This window comes from Hippoglossus hippoglossus, chromosome 7 (genome assembly GCF_009819705.1).
Source record: "Hippoglossus hippoglossus isolate fHipHip1 chromosome 7, fHipHip1.pri, whole genome shotgun sequence".
NCBI classification, from domain to species: Eukaryota; Metazoa; Chordata; class Actinopteri; order Pleuronectiformes; family Pleuronectidae; genus Hippoglossus; species Hippoglossus hippoglossus.
Genome location: NC_047157.1, coordinates 4673424 through 4697913, shown reverse-complemented (window position 1 = coordinate 4697913; position 24490 = coordinate 4673424). Strand labels below are relative to the sequence as shown.

Sequence of the window (24490 nt, the reverse complement as noted above, 5' to 3'; positions counted from 1 at the left end):
TCACCAGCCCTTATCTGCACGTTCCATCCGTCCATATCTCGACTAGTCCACCTCCTCCATGTTGCTGTAGGATGGCGCCGTACACTCTCCGGAGTGGCCGAAGAGGTCAGAGGGAACATCTGGGTTCAGCATGGGGGGTCCTTCGGGATCCAGGTCAGTCCCAAACAGTGACTGACCAGAAGCCTATAAAATAAACCAGTGTTAACAATAAATCAAGCTGGTTTAGTGTTCCGAGAGCTTTTATCTTGCTCAGTGAAAACACTGAGGTCGTTAACAGGACTGAAATAATGTACATGAAGACTATAAATAGATGGAGATTTTATTTCCAAAAGGAGCACAATGCTTTATGTATTCGAAAGCAGCATTTAGATGAGGTATCAGATACATTATTGCAGGGAAATTAGGTGGGTTACAATTTTCTTTTAAATACAGTACTCGCAATGATTTTATCAACAACCTATCCATTTAAAAGTATATTATAGACAGATCAAGATTATTTCCTCATAAAATATTTTTTTCGTTGCATTAACATCATACAGCAGACTATATGAATATAAATACATAGTTTTATCCTTTAGACAGGTCCATTGAAATCACAAACAAAAAGACAGATGTTCTAGGAGCTCCTAAAATCTAGGATGACTAGTAGATCTGTTCTTCTCTGTTTCATACTGGGATAACTCATACGTTCAGGTTTATCACCACAGTAGTGTATATTAAGCACATGCCTAAGATGGACCTCAGTCTTGCATATATCCAAGTCAAGTATACAAAGTCAGACGGTGCTATGCTGAGCATTTAAGGCAAACACAGGTAGCTCTACAAGGTGTAGATACCAAAAGTGAGCTGAGATTTCCCTGAGACCTAAATACTCACTCGCAATGACTGCAGAGAAAAGACATCAATCATGGACAGTTTGGAGTTTAAGCAAGTGTAAAACATTATGAAAAAAATCCCTGTACAATCTTAGGCTGCCGTATGTTGTAAATAAGGAACATCTTTTGGGGTTTGCAAATTAAAACAAAAGCCGTTAACAATCACACAGTATTTCAAAAAGACAGTACTAACATAGTTTGTAAAGCCGTTTTCAGACATGAACTCCGTATAATTGGGTGTGGACTTTCTCCAGTTTGTATTTCACACGTTAACAATACAGCAGGAGATTCTCTGCTAAGACACGTTTAAAAACAACAGTTGTCTCCGGAGCATTTAGGGGAGTGCTCCAGCTCTTATCACCAAAAACCCTAACCCTTCTATGTGTATGTCACCTATTTTCCACCCTGAGATATTTGTTTTTATTCATTGGTCTGTCAGTCGCATGTTGGAAACATCATCAACACACCCACTCACTCGTGGTGAATCCTGAGGTGGTTTTTCTGCTGTGTTCACAAATCGGCTTATTATCCAGAGTCTTTATTAGGGGCTGGCAGGAAAAACTCTGGAGAAAGTCCGGCGCCTCTCACTCGGAAATTTGCATTCTCACATACATTCTGGAGAATGTCACAAAATCATTCAGTTCAGTGCATGTCTGAAAGCAGCTTAAGTGACAGGTATAACTATGTCTATAATCAAAACCTATGAAGCTTCCCACTCAAAACAAAGCAACATATAGTAAAAAGGTTACATTCAGAAGTGGACGGTAGCTCCTCGTTTCTTGGCTGTGAACAAACTGCATCGTCATGTAAACCACATTCATCACGAGAACTTTAAAATCCTCACCTACCTATTACTTGAAATAGCGAAATAAAAGCCACTAAGAACAGATTCTAACAGTTTTTTCAATAAAAAACAAAAAACACAGAGCAATCTAAGTCAAACATTAGAAATTGGTGAAACGGGTTATTCATAACATGATGTCTGGACATTAACAACTAATTTTAGGCTGAAAAATAAACTTGAAAAATTGGGACAATTTGTCACACAAATAATTTAGAAAGGTACACTTTGCTTCATGATACAGCATCTTTAAAAAGACAGAAGATAATTCTGACATAATCCATTTTTCCGTCTCACAATCACCCACAATCCTCTGCAGTGTTGTGCAATACAAACAAAATGCCTTTAATAGTGGCTGCATGTGTCGCTTTCAAGAGCAACTTTACTATTGCACAGGAAATTTTTATGTGATAACGCTCAGCTAATAAGTATTTTACACATAACTATACAATTACAGAGCTTAGCAACTACAAACAATAAGAATCAAAACTTAAATTACCTACTTAGTAACATTTTCCTGAGTTTTCAACCGCATTCTCTATTCAGTTTTTTTCTATTTTTTTCCCCAAGTTAATTAAGAACAGATTCAAAATAAAGTTCCTTTTAGATGAGCTGATTGTTTATTAACTATTGTTGAAAATGTGATGTGCGCATGGAGGCACAGTAGTTTACTATCAATGTACCAGATGCGCTGACAGAATAACACTACTGCAGCTTTAACTACAGGAGTTTCTTCAGACTATACTCTACACAGGTCCTCAATGTCTGTTAATGTGTGAAGTAGTGGTAACGTTTTTTAAAGGGTTGAGTTGCAGTATTGGATAGATTGAAGAACCACTTTATTTGCTGTTGGCTTTAACTTCCTCCTTTTCAGTTTACATCTAACCTCACATTCACATCTGGTTCAGTTGGCTTTGTAAAGAAGAGGGTAGAGCAGATTGACTAACAGAGCCAGCACTGCAGTCAGCGTGCCCAGAACAAAATATCGCACACAGTCATCGTCGGGAAACTCCGACATCCTCTGCCCACGGTGCCGTCGTACCGGCTCCCTCTGTTCTATCTTTGTCTTCCTCCTCCCTGTTCCTTGACTTTTGCGGCCTCCACAGCGCAGAGCGGAACAGTCTGCGAGGGCCTTCGTCAAGCCCCTCCTCTTCCTGCTCCAGTTCCCGCCATATCAGAGAGGCCTGCGATTGGCGGAAACCGGTGTCAGCTTCTGGGAATAAGTTGTGGTCTAACACATACTATGATTATAATAAGAAACGATCACCTGATCTATCACAGTCTCCAATCAAATGTGTCGATTACAGGAATCTGACATGGCTTCTGAATTGATAGATTAAGGACATGAGGCTGTCTGAAGGCTCATCTTCCAGAAATCAGGTGGAGGAAAGTCACATGATTTTAAGAGAAAGATCATTTTCAAGAAAAACACATTTGAGTAATCCAAAGTACCATACAATCTCAACTGTGCTCTCAAAGTCCAGTACACAAACCAACATGGTGCGTGAGAACAAATTTGTATGGTTTATTGTTGACTGTTGACACAATCCCTACAACCTGGATATACAAAATAAACGTTTGAATTATTATTGGCTGAGCTGTATGAAGAACTTTGTGTTTCAACAACCACTCTTCTCTTTTATCCCACAGGATCACAAGGTGGAACCAAACAACCTATGTAATAAAAACTAACGCAGCAGTTCTTCCATTTGTGTAGAGAGAAGAAAGTGTGGACATCAACAGTAAAAGCAGTTTCATCAGTACACACCACTGAAAAGCAAGACGTCACATGATGCTAATGCTGCCTGACAACTGAGCTCTACTGAGCTGAGATTAACAGACAATCCGAGTGATGGATCTCTTCATTATGAACCCACTGGGATGGGGTGGGGATGCTTGTCAAGACCAATTAGAAAGAGGCATTGGTTCACAACTCACTGGCTTCTCTGTTACAACCTGCCAAATACTGTTAATGCCTGAACAGCAGGAGACACATTTGACAATTTGAATTAGTTCCATTATAACGTGGATTTGAACACGTTTCTGTTGTATTCAAATATATTCTTCATCTTGTTCGAAATCTCAAAGCCTGGTTAAACTGTCTAAAATCATTTTGAAACAATCTAAATTCCACTTTATGTAGAACAATCATGTGACACCATCGATAATATAGGATGTATATTATAGGAGTCAGCAAACACATTGTCCTGTTTTAGGTGAATTTACTGAATTGACTGTGATGCTGAAGTAAGGATATTTTCAAAAACACTTCAGCCCATTTTACACCTTTTATTCAACCCTAGACTACACTGCACCACAGCACACAACAGTCTCAAAGAGATAGCGTTGCTCTTATCAATCTGTTCAATTGAGTTTTGATCAGCAGGAATGTTTTGTCAAATACAAGATGTATTATAGGGTGTCTAAGTCTTTTGAACATCACTGTGTGTGTGTGTGTGTGTGTGTGTGTGTGTGTGTGTGTGTGTGTGTGTGTGTGTGTGTGTGTGTGTGTGTGTGTGTGTGTGTGTGTGTGTGTGTGATGCTGTAATAAAAAATTACCAGAATCAACTTCTTTCTTTAAGTTTAATAAAGGACATTACACCTTTGAAGAGAATCTAAATCTTGGCTGCAGAAATTAATCTGTAAAACCCTTTGACAGACACAGGCCCTCAGTCTCTTGCCAATGTGGCGCCCTCACCTGGCTGGCAGTAGCTCCTGCAGCGGAGGGCGACTCGGCGCCAACGGGCCGGTGGAAGCGTGGTGGCCTCTCCACAGGGGAGTTGCGTCGCCGGTAGAACAGGACGTAGGCGTAGCGTGTCACCACCTGACTCTCCTCCACCATTGTCACAGTGCTGTCATCGAACAGACGCCAGCCTTTGGGAAAAGGATGGGTAGAGAAGAATAAGTGAAAGAGGAAGGATGATGGAACGCTTGCATCAAATGAATAAATAAGGGGTTAAACTTAGTTGACTGCCCACTCACCAACATCACTGCGCTGGCTGTTCTTGTCGCTTGGCAGGCGAGCGTAGGCTGTGTAGTGGCCACCTATCATTCCACCGTAGTGGTTGATGACTGCATATAAGTCATAGATAGGAGGTTGTTGCATCTCATCCTTCTGCCCTATACAGAACTTACTCAGGTCCAGATTCCTACAGGACAAGAACAACATGTGAACACAATGATTAAAGTTCAGCAGGTATTTACAGGTTTTTACATCAAAAATCAACTAAATTGAGATGATTTTGTTTAGAAAGATTTCAATGAGTAAGTGGTTGATGTGTCCAGTTAATTTTTTAGTGTGTGTATACCTGACGGGGAAGTCCACCATGTCATTGATCTTATCCCTCCAGATGAAGCTCCTGAAGGAGAAGCGTTTGAGCTGGATGATCAGAACGTTGGGCAGACGCCACAGCAGCAGCTGTTTGGAGGCCTCATCGGTGCTGCTGGCATTTGGACAGTACCTTAAAAACACAGTTTTTAATAGTTTAAATATGCAACTACAACAATGTGACCTTAGACAGTAGGAAACAAGATGGATAACAGACTGACAGAGACAGCCGAATATTTAAAACATTTTTTTAAAAACAAATAAAGACCCCTACCATGCCTCCTCTGGTGCCAGCACCTCAGGCTTGGTAAAGAGGTTAAGGCACTGCTCCAGGGTGAAGTGTCCAGCTCTCGCTGTCTCACTCAGAGAGCCGGGATCCTCCTCGTAGTCCAGCTCCTTAGAGCTCACCAGCACGTACTCCTTCAGGCGTTCGTTGTTTTTCCATACCAGCTCCAAGGTCACGTCTTCAGGGAGGTCAGCGAGCAAGTCCTCTGCAGAGGGGGGGAGGAGGAGAAAATAATGCTGTTGTGTTGGATTTCATGTCTAGGAGCAGGAGTCGACGCAGCAAAAACAGCTCATATCCCACGCAAAGATGGGGATATGAAAAGCTCCCTGCTGCATCTTGAGCCTCACTACAGTAAATCAACACCTCTCTGACTGTCTCAACATGACACGTGAGCATTACAGTCCAACATGCAATTTTGGAAAATTCACTAATATAGAAAATACTGAAGAGGATTGTGTTTGTACCTTTCTCATCCAGCCTCTGTTCTTTGTTGTTAGAGTCCAGCAGAGAGATGTAGAACTGACTGGCATGACCTGATGCTGTCTCACTTGGTTGCTGGTACCCCGTTACTGCAGCTGCAAAAAGTGAGAAGAAAAGCTTTAAGCTGATGCAAAAAAAAACTGAAAAATATACAAAATAACAGTAACACTGGAGTATCTGTATGTTGAATTCTCACCTTCTGGCCGCACGGCCTTCTCACACGACGTCTCTTTTTCAGCATGAGGGTCCAGAGAGCAGCAGGAAGTTGTAGTGACTGGCTCAGAGAATCCTGAATCTGAGGTTCGCGTGGTGGAGAGAGAGGTCTGGGAGGACGAGAGGGACTCTGCCTCCACAGAGTGGGGGGCTGAGGCAAGGCCGAACTCTGCCTGGGATTCAGGCAGCAGAGAGGGGCTCTCCAGCTCCACGTCACCTGCTCCTACAGGACTGCTCCCACCCATGGCTTCATCCCCAGACCCAACACCATCAGATGAGGCCGCTGGCATTGGGGGGAGGTCTGCTCTGCACTGGGATGACTCAGGGGATGTCCTGCCTGACTGGAAAGGAGGCTGAAACACGTTGACGGAAAATCTGCCCAGAGAGAACCACAACCACAACACGGTAATGCAGTAATTGAATAACATACATTGAGCTGGGACTTGCACATTCTGTATATCTGCAGTTTTGTAGTGTGCATGTCTGGTTACAAGGTTTATTTCTGTACATCTTTTGAGGGGAAATTTGTTTTACATACTAATCTGACATGAGAGAAATGTAGTCACAAAGTAAAACTGGCGGGAGTTTAAGTGTTTATTCCACAAATATCTTGTACTTAAGAGATGATTACTGACAGTTTAGTTATTAAGGTGCTTTTAAAAAGGCAAACAAGACCAGCATTACACCATGAGCTGACAGCCTACTCAGACTTGTGTCTAACAGAAAACATTAAAGGAATATTTGTAGGTCTAGAAACTTGTAAAATTGCTTATATAACAATTTCAGACAACTACCATAACATTTATGCAATAAAGCTCATGACTAAAATGGGCTGTATAAAGGTTAAGTCATAGCAAATATCTTACCAAGCCCTCCTAACAACTACATATGTGCCATTTTACATGATGTAAGCACAGCGAACCGTAATTTAGACCACGTACCTGGAGTAGCCCTCTAGAAGCTGAGTGAGGCGGGCATAGGAGAGCCGAGACTCTGGCACGCTGGCCAGGAAGGGCAGGCCCACATGCTCCGTGTTGGGTCGACAGAGACCCTTGTGATTGGGCCAGTGGGTCCTCTGACATACTCTGGGAGGAGGAATGGATTTAATTTAAAACAAAGTGATATATTCCTTGTGGTGTATATCTTGAGCAAGCCAGAGGTGACATTTTCAGGGAGGACTCACTGATTGCAGTAGCCCACACGATAGCAGCGAGTGCACCGCTTCAGTTTGTCCTCCTCAGACACTGGAGGCTTCAGGCAGGCAGCACACTTTGAGATGGGGATATTAGGGACCTGGAGTTTCTGCAAACAGAGGGAAATGAAAGCCCTTTCAATATCGGCAAGCTCTGATGTATTTTAATGTGCTGTTGAAGGTACAGTGACAATGTGTTTTCTTATTACCTGTTGTACTCTGAGCAAAACCACTCTCTCTTTGGCCAGCTCTTTGGATAGCACCTCAAAGCAGAACAGCATGTCAGAAGAGGACACCGTGTCCAGGGAATGGGATGGCAGGAACATGCGGTGGAAGCGGTTCTTCCCAACCTGAGAGGAGTGGGGTCCAATTTTCAGTCCAATCATGAACATTTCTGTCGGCGAGGTTAATCCACTGAAAATGAATATAGTTAAATATCTCACCTCTGCCAATCTCAGGTTCTCTGGTTTGACCCTCACGCTCCTGGAAATGGATTCCAGGACTTCAAAAGTGCTGGAGTTCTCCTTGCTCACACTAACCAAAAACTACACACACATATACAAAAGGTTAATTAAAAACCTGCATCACACGTAAGATTTGTTGATGTTTCCTTTTTAAATTATATTCTTAAGCAAAGACTAGAAAAAAGTTATTTTTTATCTTACCTTGATAGGTTTTTTATGTGGTTCCTTAGCAAAGTAGAAAACGGACAGCACCTTTTTGTTTCTGCGGCAATGGGACTGGGAGGTAGGAGGAAGGGTCAAAGGTGATTGACACCTAAACAAGAGAAATGTAAAGGGCAGTCAGGTTAGTCATCGTAACAAGGCAAAAACTAAATCAAGAGCATTGTGTGGCAATGTTTTACCTTGGAGCATGTGGGGCAAACCAGCTTGGATTTGAACTGGCCTTGGAAAAGATCAACTATAAAGGAGTCGTTCCTCATCTTGTGCCTCTGCCATGCCTCTTCTGCCACCACCTGCACCAACACACAAAATACCTTGAGTAAAGGATTGTGTCAAATATAACTGACATGAACACATTTATCAACAACAATATTGCATTTGAGAATGCAGGTGAGAACCTACACGTACTTCGTCCAGACGTCCGTCAGAGTCGACCGTCTCTGTATATGGCTTATTCTGGATGCGGTTCAAGTCCTCGTGGAGCCCATCCAGCAAGAAAGCCATGAACTCCTGAGCATCGTGCTGGGCGTAACCCGTAAACTGACTGGCTTTGCTGGCAACAATCGCCTGCAAACACCGAGAAATGAAAGGGGAAATGAAAACACTGATCAAACTGGCTTGCTATGTTCGGAATGAATGTTTCCTGTGAGGGAAAAGTAAATGTTGAAAATGTGATCCATGCAGTCAAAATCAGATGTGTTGTAACTCTTTGAAATCAATCAGTTCTTAGTCAGAAAAGGAGATATATTTTAAATGTATTTCATATATACTAAACCTCAAGGTGGTCCTTGTGTACCTTGAGCTTTGAGGGTTGGAAGGCATGGTGTGTTCCTTTCCAAAGGGCCCTGAGCAGCACTGCAAAGCCAATGGCTAGCCTGCCTCCTGTTCCCAGCGGATTACTGCAGTTGATTTCTGCTTCAAATGCTCGATCTGCAGGGGCACAGAAAACACAGGCATAACCCAACAGAACCAGACAGCAACCCAAGGGCCATAGACACTGATGAACAGTGACGCATGAAAAATCATCATAGTAACATTTCAAATTACTTCATGTGGAAATATATTAAGATTTTTAAGCTTTTATCTCAATGCTTTAAATGCTTAAATTGCAGAAACTGTAGCTGATTTTTGTAAATAAAAGTATAAGTAACTGACAGAATCAATGTGGCACAACAATATCAAATGTTAAATTTCTGATAAAATAAAAGGGTGTCTTTTTGGCAGATACAATAAATATTGTGTTTGGTCAACAGGAGATTGACTTATTACAGAATGGCAAAAGAATTACCAATAATAACCTTTTTCGGGTCATAGTCAAATAGAGCAGTTACCATGGAAGTAATCCCTGAGTTCTCTGGTGTTGGACAGGGATTGGATAACACTGTTCATGAAGCAGGTGTTGCCAAGGTTGACCAGTCCTGTAAAACCAGGCAGGCACACCTTCTTCTCCTCCTCTTCCTCATGCCGCTCATTGCTAGCAGGAGGTGCATGTGTCATAGGCTGCACCATGCAGGTAGGCTTGGGCTGAGACAGGAAATATAAAGACACACCCATTCTTCCAATTAGATAATGATAACAAGTAACCATACTAACAAGACCAAAAAAAGTTGGGAAAATCTGTAGTGTTTTCCTTTGCCACATTTCGTCATCTTCATTACCCGTTTGGTTTGGGCGATTATTTATATTGTGACTCACCGTAGTAACCGTGGGCTCTGGCTTGGTAATAGCAACATGCTCAGAGACTGTGCGAGGAGCCACGGTATCCAGACCACCATCCTCCATTCTGGACGAGGCCTTGGGTTTCTCCTCCCCGACCCTCGGCGGCTCCTCCTTGGTTGGGAGGCTGTGCTGGCTGCTGCCTGGCTGGCTTTTGTCCATGCAGGCCGGGCTGGAGGGCACAGCAACTTTGGCGCCACCCACTGCACCTTCAACAAAGGAGAATGGAGCTTGTAGTTAGGAGAAGAATACCAACAGGGAAATTTTAACAATCTACGCTCATAGTGCAAGTGCATTGAGGCCGTTTCCATAGTCCACTTTGCTAGGTTAACAGCAGACAAAATGTTTGCTAACCAATAAGCTGATTAGTGTAACATCACCCGTTTCCTTTAACAGCCAGGTGCACTTGGCAGATTGATATTAGAGAGGCTGATTTCACAGGAAATAAATGAATTCTTCTCTGCAGAGGAAACCGTATCCCCTTTGTGTCCAAGCAGGAATTTGTGTGTCTTTGTACACGTATCAGTGTCTTGACAATGTACCGTAAAATAAGAGTGAAATACTATGCCACTGACTTCAGACCAGGTCTGTGTTGGTGGGAAGCACAATCCCTTTTATCTGTCCCAAGATTACAGTGCGTCAACAATGTACTTGACCACTGCTCATTTTAAGACAAAAACACCCATGGGTGCTGCAATGAGAGAACGTAAATTTGCTATTTAAAGTACATGGACGCTGGAGGGGAAAATGAAAACTGCATCTGTCTGAAAGACACTTGTGTAACGATTGGCTTAACTGGCACTTAGTAGATCAGTTACTTGCAAATAATTACCTTGAAGGTTCCCTGATTAGAAATGTAATTTGGTACTAAATGTTCAAGTAAATATACATTCAATATCTTTTTATCACTGGAATTCTCTCTGTACTTTGAATTATAAGATTTTCTTGTGCACATTTTTATGTTTTTGAAAGTTTAGCTCATCTGAATAATGTTGCATTATGGACCGCTAACATAAACAGTTAAAAGAAGAAATATCTTCATCAAATCCCATTTAGAACCCCATCTAAGCTCTCAAGTAATCTTGGGGTCTGCGTCTGCAACCAACTTAAGTTTAGCAGAACAGACTGGCACCCATATCTACTTACTGGCTAAGTTACAGAGTTCAAATTCCTGTCACTGAGAGCCACTGAAACGCACACAAAGTAAACAAATACACACAAGGAGAACATATACCATGGCACCCGAACAACCTCTGGTTCAGACAGTCAGGCATAGAGGTCACCTGTCTGTGTGAGGAGAACAGTGGCTCTTTGACATTGAGATACTGACTGAAGCAAATGTTTTAGCTTTAAAATTATGATTTTAAAGTTGTGTAGGTAAGGTAGTGTATGTTGCTTTTCATATTTCATTTTCATGTTTGAGATTGACCGAAGCCATTTTCCGGAGAATGACCTGCGGGTTAAGTACAGAGAATTTTGTTCACCCAGAGTTTGCCTTTCACACATGTACATCACAGTGGAAGATTCTCTGCAGAGAGAATATACGGAGGATCTTAGGAGTTCAGTTCATGTCTGAAAGCCGCTCAAGAATGTTGTTGCAAGAGTGTATTATTTCACCACACATAAAAAATGAAAAACTGTACAGTGTTGACAAATAGAAGCCTGGCATCAGACCTTGTGGAGCAGGGGCCTCCAGACCCCCCCAGCGCTGGCTGTGTCTCTTCTTCAGAGTGATGTCCAGCCGGGACGGGGTGAACGAGTAGCTGCACTGCTCAGGCTGGATTAGGTTCCTGAAGCATGTGGATGGAGAAAAATCTCGATGCATTTCAATGTATCACATGCACAATTTTCTACATTACTGCACATGGCTGCTTTTTCATCAGTTAATAAAATCAGTCAGATAAATATGAACTCCTTTTTTATTTAGAAAGTGCTTTAAAAAGTATTATAGACTGTTACCGTTGTTACAATTGTGCTGTAATTTACAAAATTAGTTTTTTAATAAATCAAAAAAAAAAAACAGACTACAACAGTGGTCAGTGCTTTTCACAATGATTTGACATTCATTCATTCAGTTTAGGCGTGTGTGCTGCACCTAAGAGTTAAAAGGACAAACTCTGATTATAGCCTTTACTGCATCAAGCTGACTCCGACAGAAACACGGTACAGGGCGACCTGACCTTTAATGTGTGTTTGTCCTGATCCTGATGCAGTGGTGGTCATAATTATTCAGGGGTGGAACACTGCTAAAATAATGAATGTCCCTTTTCACACAAAAACTGACCATCACATGTATTTAGTTATTAATCGATGCAGAGTCGTCCATGTCCGCATCACGATGCATCTAAGAATCAAGAAATTCCACACCTCTATACATTCGAAGGTAAAAAATACACTGATTCTTAGTTTAAGGTGATTGTACAGTAATGAAAACATAATTATTGTTATTTACCATTGCTGTCAATATATTCCATTAAATACTACATGCTGGACCCTAAATCAAGGTCCTGATGACTTTCACAAGTTTCCACAAGAAACACGATTAATGTCTCAGTCAACTCACATCCGAGTCAAGTTTGCAATAAAAGGAACAGATTGGTACATAGTGAACTGTGATCCTAGGTCAGTCAATTATATATTTTGTGTGTTAGAGTTTTGGCGTTCCATTTTCTTTAAATCTACAGTTCACACAACTAAACTGAAAACATCTCTCCTCACTGCTCAATTAAATACTAAGTTTGAAAATCATTTTCAAAACAACCACATGTCGGCTACAGTCACTGCAACTCTTACCTGAGTTTGACTTGCCACTTGAAAACTGTGTTGGCTCCACAGTCGGAATTAAGCCGCAGAAAATTAGCATCACTGAAAGAGGACGACAGAGAAGAACATCTGTTAGTCACTGGTTGTTGTTTTATGACATGAAAACGTGCACACAAAAAAAAAGGGACAATAAGTGGATTATTAATGTGTAAACACATTTACTACCATGTCTGGAAGATGAGGGTGAAGTCCTGTTCCCTGAAGATGACCTTGGCTGTTTCCCTGCAGATTCCCTTCATGTAGACATTAACCACCATCAGATCGGTGCCCTTCTCATACGAATCACTCTTCACCAATTGGAGGTTAACCATTGGCTCTGGGGCTGGAAAACAAAAGACAAAAAATGTGTCTGGATTATAATTTTTGGTAAAGATGATCCTTCTTGGATTAAAATCAGGGTCATATGTTTGGAAGAATTTTGCTGTTCTACCAACCACTGAAAGCTATTTAAAGGTAGTTACAGACACACACAAACACGGTATAAGATCACAACAATTTCAACACAAAAACTTACAATCCAACCCCAAGGCTTTCTACATCACAACCTTCTCAACACACCTTCCTGTTGCTTAATTTCCAGCGAGGGCTCCTCCTTCGACTGGTCCCTCTTCTCCTCTCCGTCACAGCTGCCCTGCCTCTGGGCACCACCGGGTGACTGGTCTCGTTTGGCAGCCATGTCAACAGTTGGTACGGGTTCCGTCTCTCTTGATCCGAGCTGCAGGCGGATCGGAGTTTCCTGCTCCGATTCCTGCTCCGATTCCTGCTCCGATTCCTGCTCAACAGGACTTTTCTCTGGCTTTTCCTCTGGTTCCACTTCATTGTTGAAGCAGTCAGGTTTTAGACAGTCACTGGTGCTGACAGGAGCTGCTGGTTGGTTTTCATGGCCATGTGCTGTTGCTCCAGACCTGTCTGACGACTGGTTTCGTTTCTCCTCCACCTGAACAAAAAACAAGGAAAGAAATTTAGTTTTTATCGTCCAGAGAGGAATATTCCCTCCCTCAGGCCTTAGAGGTACTGGAGATTAGTTGGATATCTGAGAGCAGTGGATTCAAAGGTGAACTCTGGCAGGGTTTCAACAACTCCCCTTCTCCCCCCTCATTGAAGTAAAGTAAGTAGATGACATGATTCTAGCTCAGACCACAGCATGTAGAGTGTACCAGATAATTCTTCCATGAGACCTGACTTATCTTAAAAGTGGCCACAATATTAACACTGATCGTCACATAATGATCGATACTTTCCTTTCTCGCGCACACACACGCGCAAACTTAGACTGGGTAAAAACAACAGACTTTGTAAACTTGGTAAATGTATGTAGAGCCAGAGGAGATGGTGGGTTTGACTTGACACGGTTGGCGCGGCGCACAGTGCGAATGATAGACACCGAGAGGAGCAGTAAACTACTGACAGAGCCGCTAACTTTTCACGGTCCAAACATGTATGAACAGACCCCAAATTAACACTATAGGTGGACATAGTGGAGCTGTGCATGGCTCCCTGGTGTCTGCCCCGGACTTGGAGGCGCTGCAGCCAGGCTGTGCACCTTCACCCGGCTGTGGAGCTGTCTTTGGTCTCTGCGTCCGTAGCCAGGGAATGTTTATGTTTATTTATCGCAAGTCATATCGTCATTGCGATATTAAACAACGTTATCGCATATCACATGTTTTTCTAGTATTGTGCAGCCCTAGTGTAAAGGACGCCGTTTCAAGTCGAATATGAATGTCGGGGCTTGCGGACACTTGGATGAAACCACACGAGCAGTATGGAGGCATGTTGTGGGTTTTTTTCTCTTGTTTTATTACGTCTGAAGAAGGGGTCATTTCAGATGCAACACTGTTTACCCCGGAGAATCCCAAAGTGTTGACTCAAACACTTCACCCAGCCTTCCATCGGCATAGTGGTGAGTGAATTTTAATTGTTCGGTGAACTATCCCTTTAATCATATTTTGACTACAAAAAATAATAATAATACATTTTAACTTCTTACACGAATGCAATATAGTGGAAGCTTTCTCACCTGAGTGTTGTTGGTATGGCTGGGAGCCGCGACAGCAGCTCCAGCTTTCTGCTCCTGACCATCCCCGAGTCTCTCTGCTCTGTTATCTACATCCCTGCGTTGTGTCTGTGGGCTCCGACCAGCGGGCAGGTGTGTGTGTGAAGCTTTACCATCAGACTTGATGGATTGTGCGCCATTGTCAGCAGATGCTGTGGCCTCGTTAGTGGTCTTGGGTTGGTGTACGATGGTGCGCTTGGCACTGGGTTCCTGAGGCTGCTGCTCACCTCTCGTGATGGTCACAGGCTTGTTGGTGGTGGCTGAGCCATCTCCGGCTTCACATTTCACCCCTACAGTGTCCACAGTGGCCTTGTCACACGCTGGTTTGTTTTTCATGCAGCGCTTGACACCCCGCTCAGTTTTTCCACCGCCAAGTCTTGATTCGCTGTGTGCAGGCAAGGAGGGAGGTAAGGGATGAAGTTGTGGCTGCGGGGAGGACAGTTTGTGTGTCTCTGATGACTCCAAGGCGACAGGCATTATCTCCAGCGCCTTGTCATTTTTGGTCTCGGTAGGTGCTGCCTCCTTCTCCTTCTTGTTTGACTAAAGCAGAAAGAAGCAAAACCTCATTTCACCAAAGGCACATTGAGCTGAAGATCCTGTTTACAGTGTGAATGCCCCCTTTAGTTGTGAATATTAATGTGTCAGTACTAAAATGACATTAACATGAAATTATAAAATACTATACAAAAAAAAGGACACAAATGATCTCATGTCAGGACAAACAGCAATGACAAAAAAATTATTCAATCTTATGGGAGTCACCTTAAGCGATGGCCAGATGTGAAAGGGAATCTTCTTGTGCATGATGACATGCAGGAAACCTCCCTTCTCCTTGTACTGGACTCTGCTACACGAGGCCTCAATTTCCTCCTGCAACTGGCAACTCCACTGTCGTCCATCTTGATGACAAAATCATGCATTCAGATGTTATTAGAGCTGGACTGGTCCCAGAAACTCAACATAAATGATAAAAAAGACAACTTATTCATGCCAGACAGATTTTAACACACTTGTTTAAGGTAAAGCATAGGGAGTTAACCAATTTAGAACTGATGCAACACATGTGTGTAAATACTTTAAGACAGTCTCATCCACAATGTCATCGTATTAATGACTGATGAAATATATTGTGATTTGCTGAAATATTCATGAGAAAGGCTAAATGTATTAAGGAAAATAGCTGAGGATCTGATCTCTCAATACATATTAAAAGTCCAATAAGGCCTTAACATCAACTGCCAATTCTTCTTTTGTGATTTCATCTTAATAATATTGAACCTACTTCTCTTAACTTCGCTCCAATTGCTGTTTTAGTTACAGGCTTTACTATGACTTACCAGGGAAGCACACGTGGCAGTGTGTATCGGTGAAAGTGGTGTTGATGTCCTCTACCCTCTGCACCCCCTCCCCACAGCGCAGCCTGACAGTAACTTCATTAACATTCTGCTTCCAGTCCACAAACACATCTGAAAAACACAAAGGAGGACACAATCACACTAATGTGAAAGCAGAGAACGAATCTGAGAAAACGAAATGCACCATGTTCATTATAAATATGACACTGTAGAAACATTTTGAGGACAGATAAAAGAATCCCATCTGGAAAATATTCCCCAAAAATTACACCCGACATTAAAATGTGTTTTGGATCAGATTGTAAATGGAGAAGTGGAATAAATGCACCAAAGATGCATCAAGGACTGATTGTGATCCCATCAGCAAAACCACCTACAGAGGTAGTCAGTGATGCATTTTGCCCACAATGAATACAAGAATAAATGTATGACCAGACCATATAGAACAATTACATGAGCGAAAATGATTGCACACGACTGTTCCAAACCAAAGACGAAACATGTATGAATCCTCTCCACAATCCTTAGGTTGCGCACGACATATATGGATGGAGTGAAGATGAAACCAATCGAAAAGCAAGCAAACACAATAACACAGCTTCATCTTCAGATAGCTTTGTGATCACAATGAGGACACTGGAAACACAAATTATCATCTGGTGTAAAGGTGACCAGGTTTAAATTATATCTAGATACAATCTGGTTACAAAATCATTTTAATGCCAGAAGCACATGGACTCTATGAAATGAGAATAAGAAAAAAAAAAAGGCAAAAAAATGCTTTTGAGTAAGGCCAATGGTGAACATAAACTTCTACACTTAGAAATTACAACACACACTGAAACGCACAAACATTCAGGCCATACCACTGCACTCATATGCTCAAGTGGGTCAGCCGGGAGCACACAGGGACAGACTGAAGCAGACAGTACGGTGATCTCAGCAATCACAGACCGGACTAAAATTATCTTTGCCTCTCAAACTTTGGCATGGGGCAAATGTTTGGCTTATTTCAGAAAACATGTCACCAAGACATACACACAGTTTAAGGTTCAATCAAAAGCAGCAATTGAGAAGAATAACAAAACAAACGTACCATTTTTCATAGTGACCTCAAAAGTCGCGGCAACAACTTTAAATAAAATAAAACCACCCGACAAATAAAAAAAAATACAGAGCGACAGCAATAGGTGGCCTGCTGGCGAAAATCGGCACGTATGAAGCCTGCACACACTCTTGTTTCGATTTGGTCTTCATGAACAACTAGAAGAGCCTCAACTTTCCCACCCTCACTCCTTCGCTCCCTCTCTCGCCCTTCTCTCTCACTGACTTAATAACTCCAGAAAGGTCAAGCAACACCCAATCCCTTCCAGATGGTAACTGTTGTATTCCCAGGGGAGTAACACCACAGTGTACTCTCATAACTTACTACAACTCAGTATGACAAACATTCATGATGTGAACATTATTAACACAATAAAATACTTTGAGCTGCTGGCACAGGTTCACATTATGGAAGAAAAATTCACACATTCACCAGTTCTATCTGCAACTGAAGTTACAAAATAATCATAACCACTAGAAATTAATTAAAAAGAAAATACAGTATATTAAATAAAAAAGAAAAAGAAATGTTAAACACTTACTTAACATAACTCGAATGGCCCTCAGTAGAATTAATACTTCTGCCAAAGTCCAACAAACCCCTAATGAAACCACATTAAGATTCAATAGATCTGGATCTGATTATTGTTTGGGATCTTTACCAAATTTCAGTGCCCTAAACATGCCAGATTTCTGTCCCCATCAAAATCTATAAATTATTCTGAGAAATAAAAGGAAAATGTTGAGCAATGGTCTATCTCACAATGTTCATGAACCTGAATCCAGCCCCTGATCTAGATCCACACCAGAATGTAAGGGGTTGTTCCCTGACCCATACTGCATCCTCCCACCACGTTTTAATGGTGCAGTAGTTAATGGTGTAATCTTGGTTCCAACAAACAAAGTAACCAACCAACAAAGGGGTGAAAACATAACCTCTTTGGCGGAGGTAATTATTGTTCAAATAACACCAGTCACAAAACATACATAACTATGTTTAAATTAGTCAACTAATCCTTTAAAAAAAAACATATTTAACAATTGAATAGCTCTGCATTTAGAAATTACCCATTGATTTACTTTAATTCAAAGTTTCATGTGCTGTTTCATACAGTTTTAAATAGATATCTGTGGGAGGAGAAATGTCAATCTGGAACTGTTGTGGCATGGGCAGGTGTTTTGTCAAATGACTGGTATTCTGCTGAATGAATGTACGACCTCTTTAGAATCAGGGCCACAGCCTTTTAACTCTTAGGGAGCCTGCCTCCAGCCTCATCGATTACATTTCAAACTCACGTAAGTGCATAGGAACGTTTACGGTTGTGAGATATTTCAAATCTCAATAAGTATAAAACAAGTACACTGTACTTACGTGTAATCCCTTAAACCTTTCTCATACCTGTAGGAATAACCACCAGAGTGCTTTGTTTAATACTAGATCAGAATTCTGAGGGTAAAGTAAAAACATACGAGTATTGGTTTAAAGGGGGTGTTCTCATGACCATGCAAAACACACGTTTCCCAGATCAGGGCCTGAAACTAGATTTATAGCACAACAGCACAGAGCAGACAACCTGCAACACAAATGCAGCTACCTCATGGGGAACCATACCAACATCAAAACAGAATTCACTCTATAAAAGGACAGCCCACAACACAGTTAAGTGCCAATAAAGCAAGGCGTATAGCGACACATATTACAGAATAATCAAAACAAAGCCCAGTCTCCTCATGTAATCGTGATCTAGTCTATGATGCTGTTCAAAAAACACAAAATCCAGCAGGATGAAGGATCTGCCAGATAATAAGGTGTCAAGTATCCACACTGGAGATGCTCCTGGCTAATCATCACGTGCTGTGTCAGCATTATAGTGTCATCAACATTAAAATCTATTATTAAAGCTGAATTTTACCTTTTGATCTAAATATGCTACAAAACACCAGTCAAAGAAACAGGTTTGCTTCCATGTAGTCACACAAACACAAACTGTTACATAAACAACACACAAGTGGCAAATTACTCACTTTATTCCACACAGAGTGCCCCCAATTTAAGTCTGCTTTTAACACACCTTACAGGTGCACTGTATTGGCAGGCACTCAATTTAGACTTGTATGAGATGGTGTTGTTAACAAACCTCTTTGGTCAAGGACTTATGGGAAATGTGATATGTCGTGCATCAGCACTTCTGCCTCCAGGGATGAACCAGTGTGTTGGGAATATCAATCACATGAAGAAACTCAGTTATAAGTTTGAGTCATTTATATTTCTATCTCATTACTGTAATGATGTTTGAGCAAGACAAATTAAGGTGAGCTAGTAAGGTTGTTTTTCATTTGAAAACCTACAGGGAAGTCAGCAGATTTTGCTACTAGAGTAGATCCAAAGATGGACACTGTAAGGATTATGCACAACCCTTTAAAACCCATAATAAATACTCTTGAGGTCATTGAATATAATTAAAATTTCTCGCTTCATCTTTAAACACAGAGCAGGGTTTACTGAGTTCTACCACTAGTGGTCGATGTTAGAGCCAAGAAACACTGATCTGTCCATGCTATTTGCCAGCGTGGGGGTGCTTTCAAACAAGAAAAAAAAAGTCCATCAATGAATGACTACTCTCCTCCTCCTACGATAACGTGCATATTCAGCCACGAGCAATTTAATAGCAGATAACAGTGAGAAAGGAACGCTGTACTCTACATCCACACATGCACATTTTAAGTCCAAAGAGAAGAAAAAAAAATTGGATCGTACAAACACATCCCACAATAACCGAGTAGTACAGTATGTACAAAGTGGTCAGCTCATATGAAAAACCTTTCAGGGAGCAGTGTGACTGGCAACGAATCACACATGTAAAAAGGAAAAAAAAAGAGAAAAGTGAGAGATACAGCTCCTAAAATAATTAGGACCACGCCATATTTGTCTATAATCTGCAATTCTATCTGTGGCAGCAGTTTTATTACAGTGTCTACTGAAATTGGAATTTGGGGGAAATGTCAGTCGTTGAGAAAATAGAACAAAAATGTTCATTGTATTTGAACAGATACCTATATATATTAAAAACAGAGAAACTGATAATCTTGCATTGGTTTTAAATTCTTCCAGCGCTGTGTTAAATGTTTTAAGGCATTATGTAAAACATTTACAGATCAGCGTGTATAATTTATATTATAAATATGGGCCATCAGAAAGACAACAGAATTTTGGTTTGCACTTTGTAACTCGAACACACCCATAACAGCCTTCTCTATCCAGCTTTTCTTGTTTTGTTTTTTTGATAATGATGGTTAGCATTTGGGCTCTCGTTTTAGTTATCTAAACTTTTTTCAGCAAAGCAGAAAATTAGAACAAAAAGAAGCTGGAGGAAGGTAACATTTGAGGTGACATCATCTAAACAATGCAATTATCAGAGTAGTTGCTAAATGGTTTTCTGTTGAGTAGACAACATTTGACATCTGTCAGACTCGACATCTCAAACGGCAATTAGATGTGTCATCAGTGGAATAGTTTATGACAAACCTACCCACACAAACCTATAATTAGACAGACAGGGCTTGGAATATTAGAGCAGTACGTCTACTTATTCTACAAGCAGCTCACTAGTAATAGCAGCTGCTGTTCAAAACCAAATGTTGTTTAAAAGGCGATCTATGGAGTTTTCCAATAAACAAACAAAAGTTCCATATATATTCAGTGTATCTCACCAAAACAAATTGCATGTATTCTTGAGGCCAAACAAACATATTGTTACCATTTATTTTCCTCATAAACATTTTTGTAAACTTTTTTACAAAAGTAATGTTTTTTTAACCCTGCTTTGTTTACATCAATGTTTTCTTTGTCAATCAGCATCCCTTTTCCAATGTCAACACAACACTAGCAACTGGATGTGAATTGCCTGACCTGCAAATTTGTGTGTTACCAGCAAAAGAAGGACGCACTCATAAAAACATAATGTGGAGATTTTCACCATTTTGTATCATGCATGCATACAAGAACACACATGCACATGGGCAATGCAATACACTTTCCTGCTGTCACTTTCACACAAACTGCTCATGACAGTTCATAGTATTACCATACAAAATGTATTCAATCTATGGCTGTTGTGGGGGTGGACACAAGCATAGCTCTCACACGCAAAAAGCTTCTGAGTGAAAGGTACAAGGACTAAAGACTGAAAAACAAGTTCTCACATGAGAGAAAGAGCTGTATTGCATGCCACTTGTATGCATGCACACAACTGCAGTGGAAACTATGAGGTCTGACTGTCTGCATGGACTGTAACATGCTGCACACAGCTATTCAATGCAGCAACAGAGCAAAACAATTAGTTAGAGATTAGGGCTGCACGATATTAGGGAAACATCCGATGTGCGATAACGTTGATTAATATCGCAATGATGATATGACTTGCCATAAATATATATAAACAGTTCCTGGCTACGGACGCAGCAGCGCCACCAAGTCCGGGGGCAGACACCAGGGAGCCATGCACAGCTCCACATCTTTCATACATGTTTGGACCGTGAAAGCTTATTTTTTCACAGGTTTTGTGGCACCATTTCAAACAAATCATCATTTAAACTGTAACGAGTCAGAGATGTCAGCTGAGAGAGAGAAAGACACAAACACACACAGAGAGAGAGAGAGAGCAGTGGAGTCTGTGTGTGTCTGTTACTTTTCCCTCAGGTTCTATGATCATAAATAAGCTACACATTTCTTTTATATAATCAACCGCACATAGTGATGAATCTGATCCAGGACAAATGTGATCACTAGAAGTCTCCAGAGTCTGAGGCGGCACGAGATTTGAAGGAGCCGCCTCATAATTCTCTGTTCTATCGCCATTCTTTTCATATTCTCTTGTTCCAACAATGATTCATTGACGGAAAAACCTGTAAATGGTCTGAATGTCTTCTATTTATCATCTATGGCAGCAGGGCTCCATCTGATCCAAAAAATATTGACATGCAGAGTGTGAATGGATGGCACATGGAACATCATTTATTGCAGTTTTTGCTATATGTATATCGCGCGCATTGATACACGATGATTGATTTTCGATATATCATGCACCCCTAATAGAGATCTTGTATGTTATAAGAAGTGTGAAATACATTTTTGGCTCATTACAAAACTGTGGTGGGACAAATAAGAATATGGTGTCATAGTCTTGATCATTAATGGGAAACACTGCTCAACTTCAGTAAAAAAAAAAAAGGAGAATGTTAACCTGACAAATAATCTGCAAACAATAACACACATTTTATTCAGTGCACAATATGTTTAGCTGTACCTACCTTTCTTGACTTCTGCAATGACCCCATCTACTACTGCTGCAGCGGCTGCAGCTGCCCTCTTGGCCTCTCTGCTCTCCTGGTTGGCTCTGTCCTTCTGCTTTTTCTTACTGGTACTAGAGGACAGGTCCGAGCAGCCGTCCCGGCCGCTGCCTCCTCTCTGCTGAGCCCCACCGCGACGGCCCGCTGTCTCGGAACCAGCCATGCCGGTCCCACCGCTGCTGGCCATCTTCAGGCACTTGGCACTAGCAGGCCGCCCGTCGCCGGAATCACTATCGCTGCTGGGGTCTGGATCTGAGGTGTGCCTCTTCCTGCCTGGCCCGGCTATCTTGGCGATGATACTGGTCTGAACTCTCCCAGAACAGAATCAGGAAGGCTACGGGGGTGGGGGCCTACAGCAGTTTAGACAGAGAGACAATCATGAGGACAAACTGCTGGTGATCTGTATCCTTGTTTGTAATGTGAAACTACCCAGGTGATCATTGCAACTTGCCTCTGCTAGGTCTGTTGCATGTAAACACGGTACGCAAGCATGGCCATGGATCAAAGTAGGGCGACTCACTGCTCAAACTAACCACAGTCAAAATCATAATAGAAAACGAAACTAGACGCATAAAGTTGCACATAATGTTAGCCGAACTAGACGGAGGCGAAGCCTTGCCTCGTTTCCTTAGCATAGCAACTACGAGTTGCTAGCTTGACAAATGACAAACAAAGGACAACAGCTAAATCAGCCATTTTATTTGGCATTCAGCGCCTGAGAGTGACTAAACCACGGACAGTGTTTATTTAAGTAGCTATAACACGCTTAACAATGTCGCGTCCCCTCCCCGGAGATGTTAGCATGGTAGCGGCATGTTAGCCCGCCGACTGCAGAGGTTCGTTTATTTTAGGACACACGTGTCGGCGGCTGTCATGCGTCTGTCAATATGAACCATATATTTGCCGGTATATAGAGCAAATAAAGATTTGGTAAATGACCGATGATTAAGTTGTCACCCCATTTACTGGAATCAGCAAATACTCATTTAATATGCCTGTTCTACAGCGGGAAGTGTGGGACAATACGGTGGGTGGGAGATACATTAGAGTTTAAATCACCTAACACACTGTGTTTATTCTAAATGTATTGTGGTTGCTGACTGGAAATAACCAGCCACGTTATTACTACAGACTGTCTGTAGTCTGGCTTCAGTTTATCATTTCGCCCACTACATTCATCTGTGTCCCAGCAGGACGGGTCTTAAAATCTAACGCTCCTCCTGTCTTCGAAGCACCTAATGTCATTAGCCACATACATGCTAACGCTAGCTGACACGAAACGGGTTAATGTGGTTCATCTTTAACACACAAAACACACAAATCAATCCCGGCATCGAAGCCGGAGACTTACGGGGCTTCAGTACGGTGAGAAATCCGTTCCTGACACACAATGGCCGGCGAATCCTACCGGTTGCTAAGCTCCTTCACGGCCGCGGGCCGCTGCGCTCCTTCCCCGGAATCGAAACCCCGTAGTCCACGGCGTTTCTGGAATATTCTTCCTTTATCCAGGACCCATTTCTGGAAACTTTAAACTACTTCCATGATGAAATTCAAACGAATGACAACAGACAGAAAACAGTTCAGTGTGTAGCTGCCATCCGGCCTTAGAGGAAGAGACCTACTTTAAACAAAAACACCGTCCGGCCGAACCTGGACTGAGTGCACTCATAGACTACTTCCTGGCCTGCGCGTTCACGTGATGTGTTGCTCCGTCTTCAACCCGCCCACATCTCTCTCTCGCTCTCTCTCTCTCTCTCTCTCTCTCTCTCTCTCTCTCTCTCTCTCTCTCTCTCTCTCACCCACACACACACACACTTTCTTCAGTTCATAATTATCTCGTTTGCTAACATGAAGACAACAAAGAAGAGGTCCAATCCTCTGGGTCCCTGAATCTTCCATGTTCATTTTGTTCTATTTCATATTCAGCTATTTGATTGAATGCATTTTTTGCCAATGGCGATAAAAACCTTCATGATAAGTGCCTCAAAGTGGCTCCTGCATTTACCTATTGAGGAGGCCACGTCTTTTTGAGGACATCCATCTTAATCATATTTTAGACCATCCCAGAATCAAGTCAATTTTGTAAATATCTATTACATTACATTACATTTCAGTTAGCTGACGCTTTTATTCAAAGCGACTTACAATAAGTGCATTCAACCATGAGGGTACAAACCCAGAACAACAAGAAT

At 41.8% G+C, this 24490-nt stretch overlaps 1 protein-coding gene across 1 annotated transcript; it reads right to left on the bottom strand.

The window, feature by feature from the left end:
* Positions 1 to 305: 305 nt before the first annotated feature.
* Positions 306 to 23981, bottom strand: usp19 (ubiquitin specific peptidase 19). Its single transcript, XM_034591345.1, is given in 28 exon segments — positions 306 to 2755; positions 2757 to 2900; positions 4415 to 4590; positions 4699 to 4865; positions 5025 to 5177; positions 5319 to 5535; positions 5795 to 5905; positions 6007 to 6398; positions 6965 to 7108; positions 7207 to 7325; positions 7425 to 7565; positions 7659 to 7760; positions 7881 to 7934; positions 7936 to 7992; positions 8081 to 8191; positions 8307 to 8465; positions 8695 to 8828; positions 9230 to 9422; positions 9594 to 9823; positions 11289 to 11404; positions 12408 to 12479; positions 12603 to 12759; positions 12996 to 13374; positions 14455 to 15030; positions 15253 to 15389; positions 15828 to 15956; positions 22260 to 22648; positions 23650 to 23981. Coding segments are annotated over 27 exon segments (4731 nt in total). The 5' UTR covers positions 22486 to 22648; positions 23650 to 23981; the 3' UTR covers positions 306 to 2620.
* Positions 23982 to 24490: the final 509 nt, after the last annotated feature.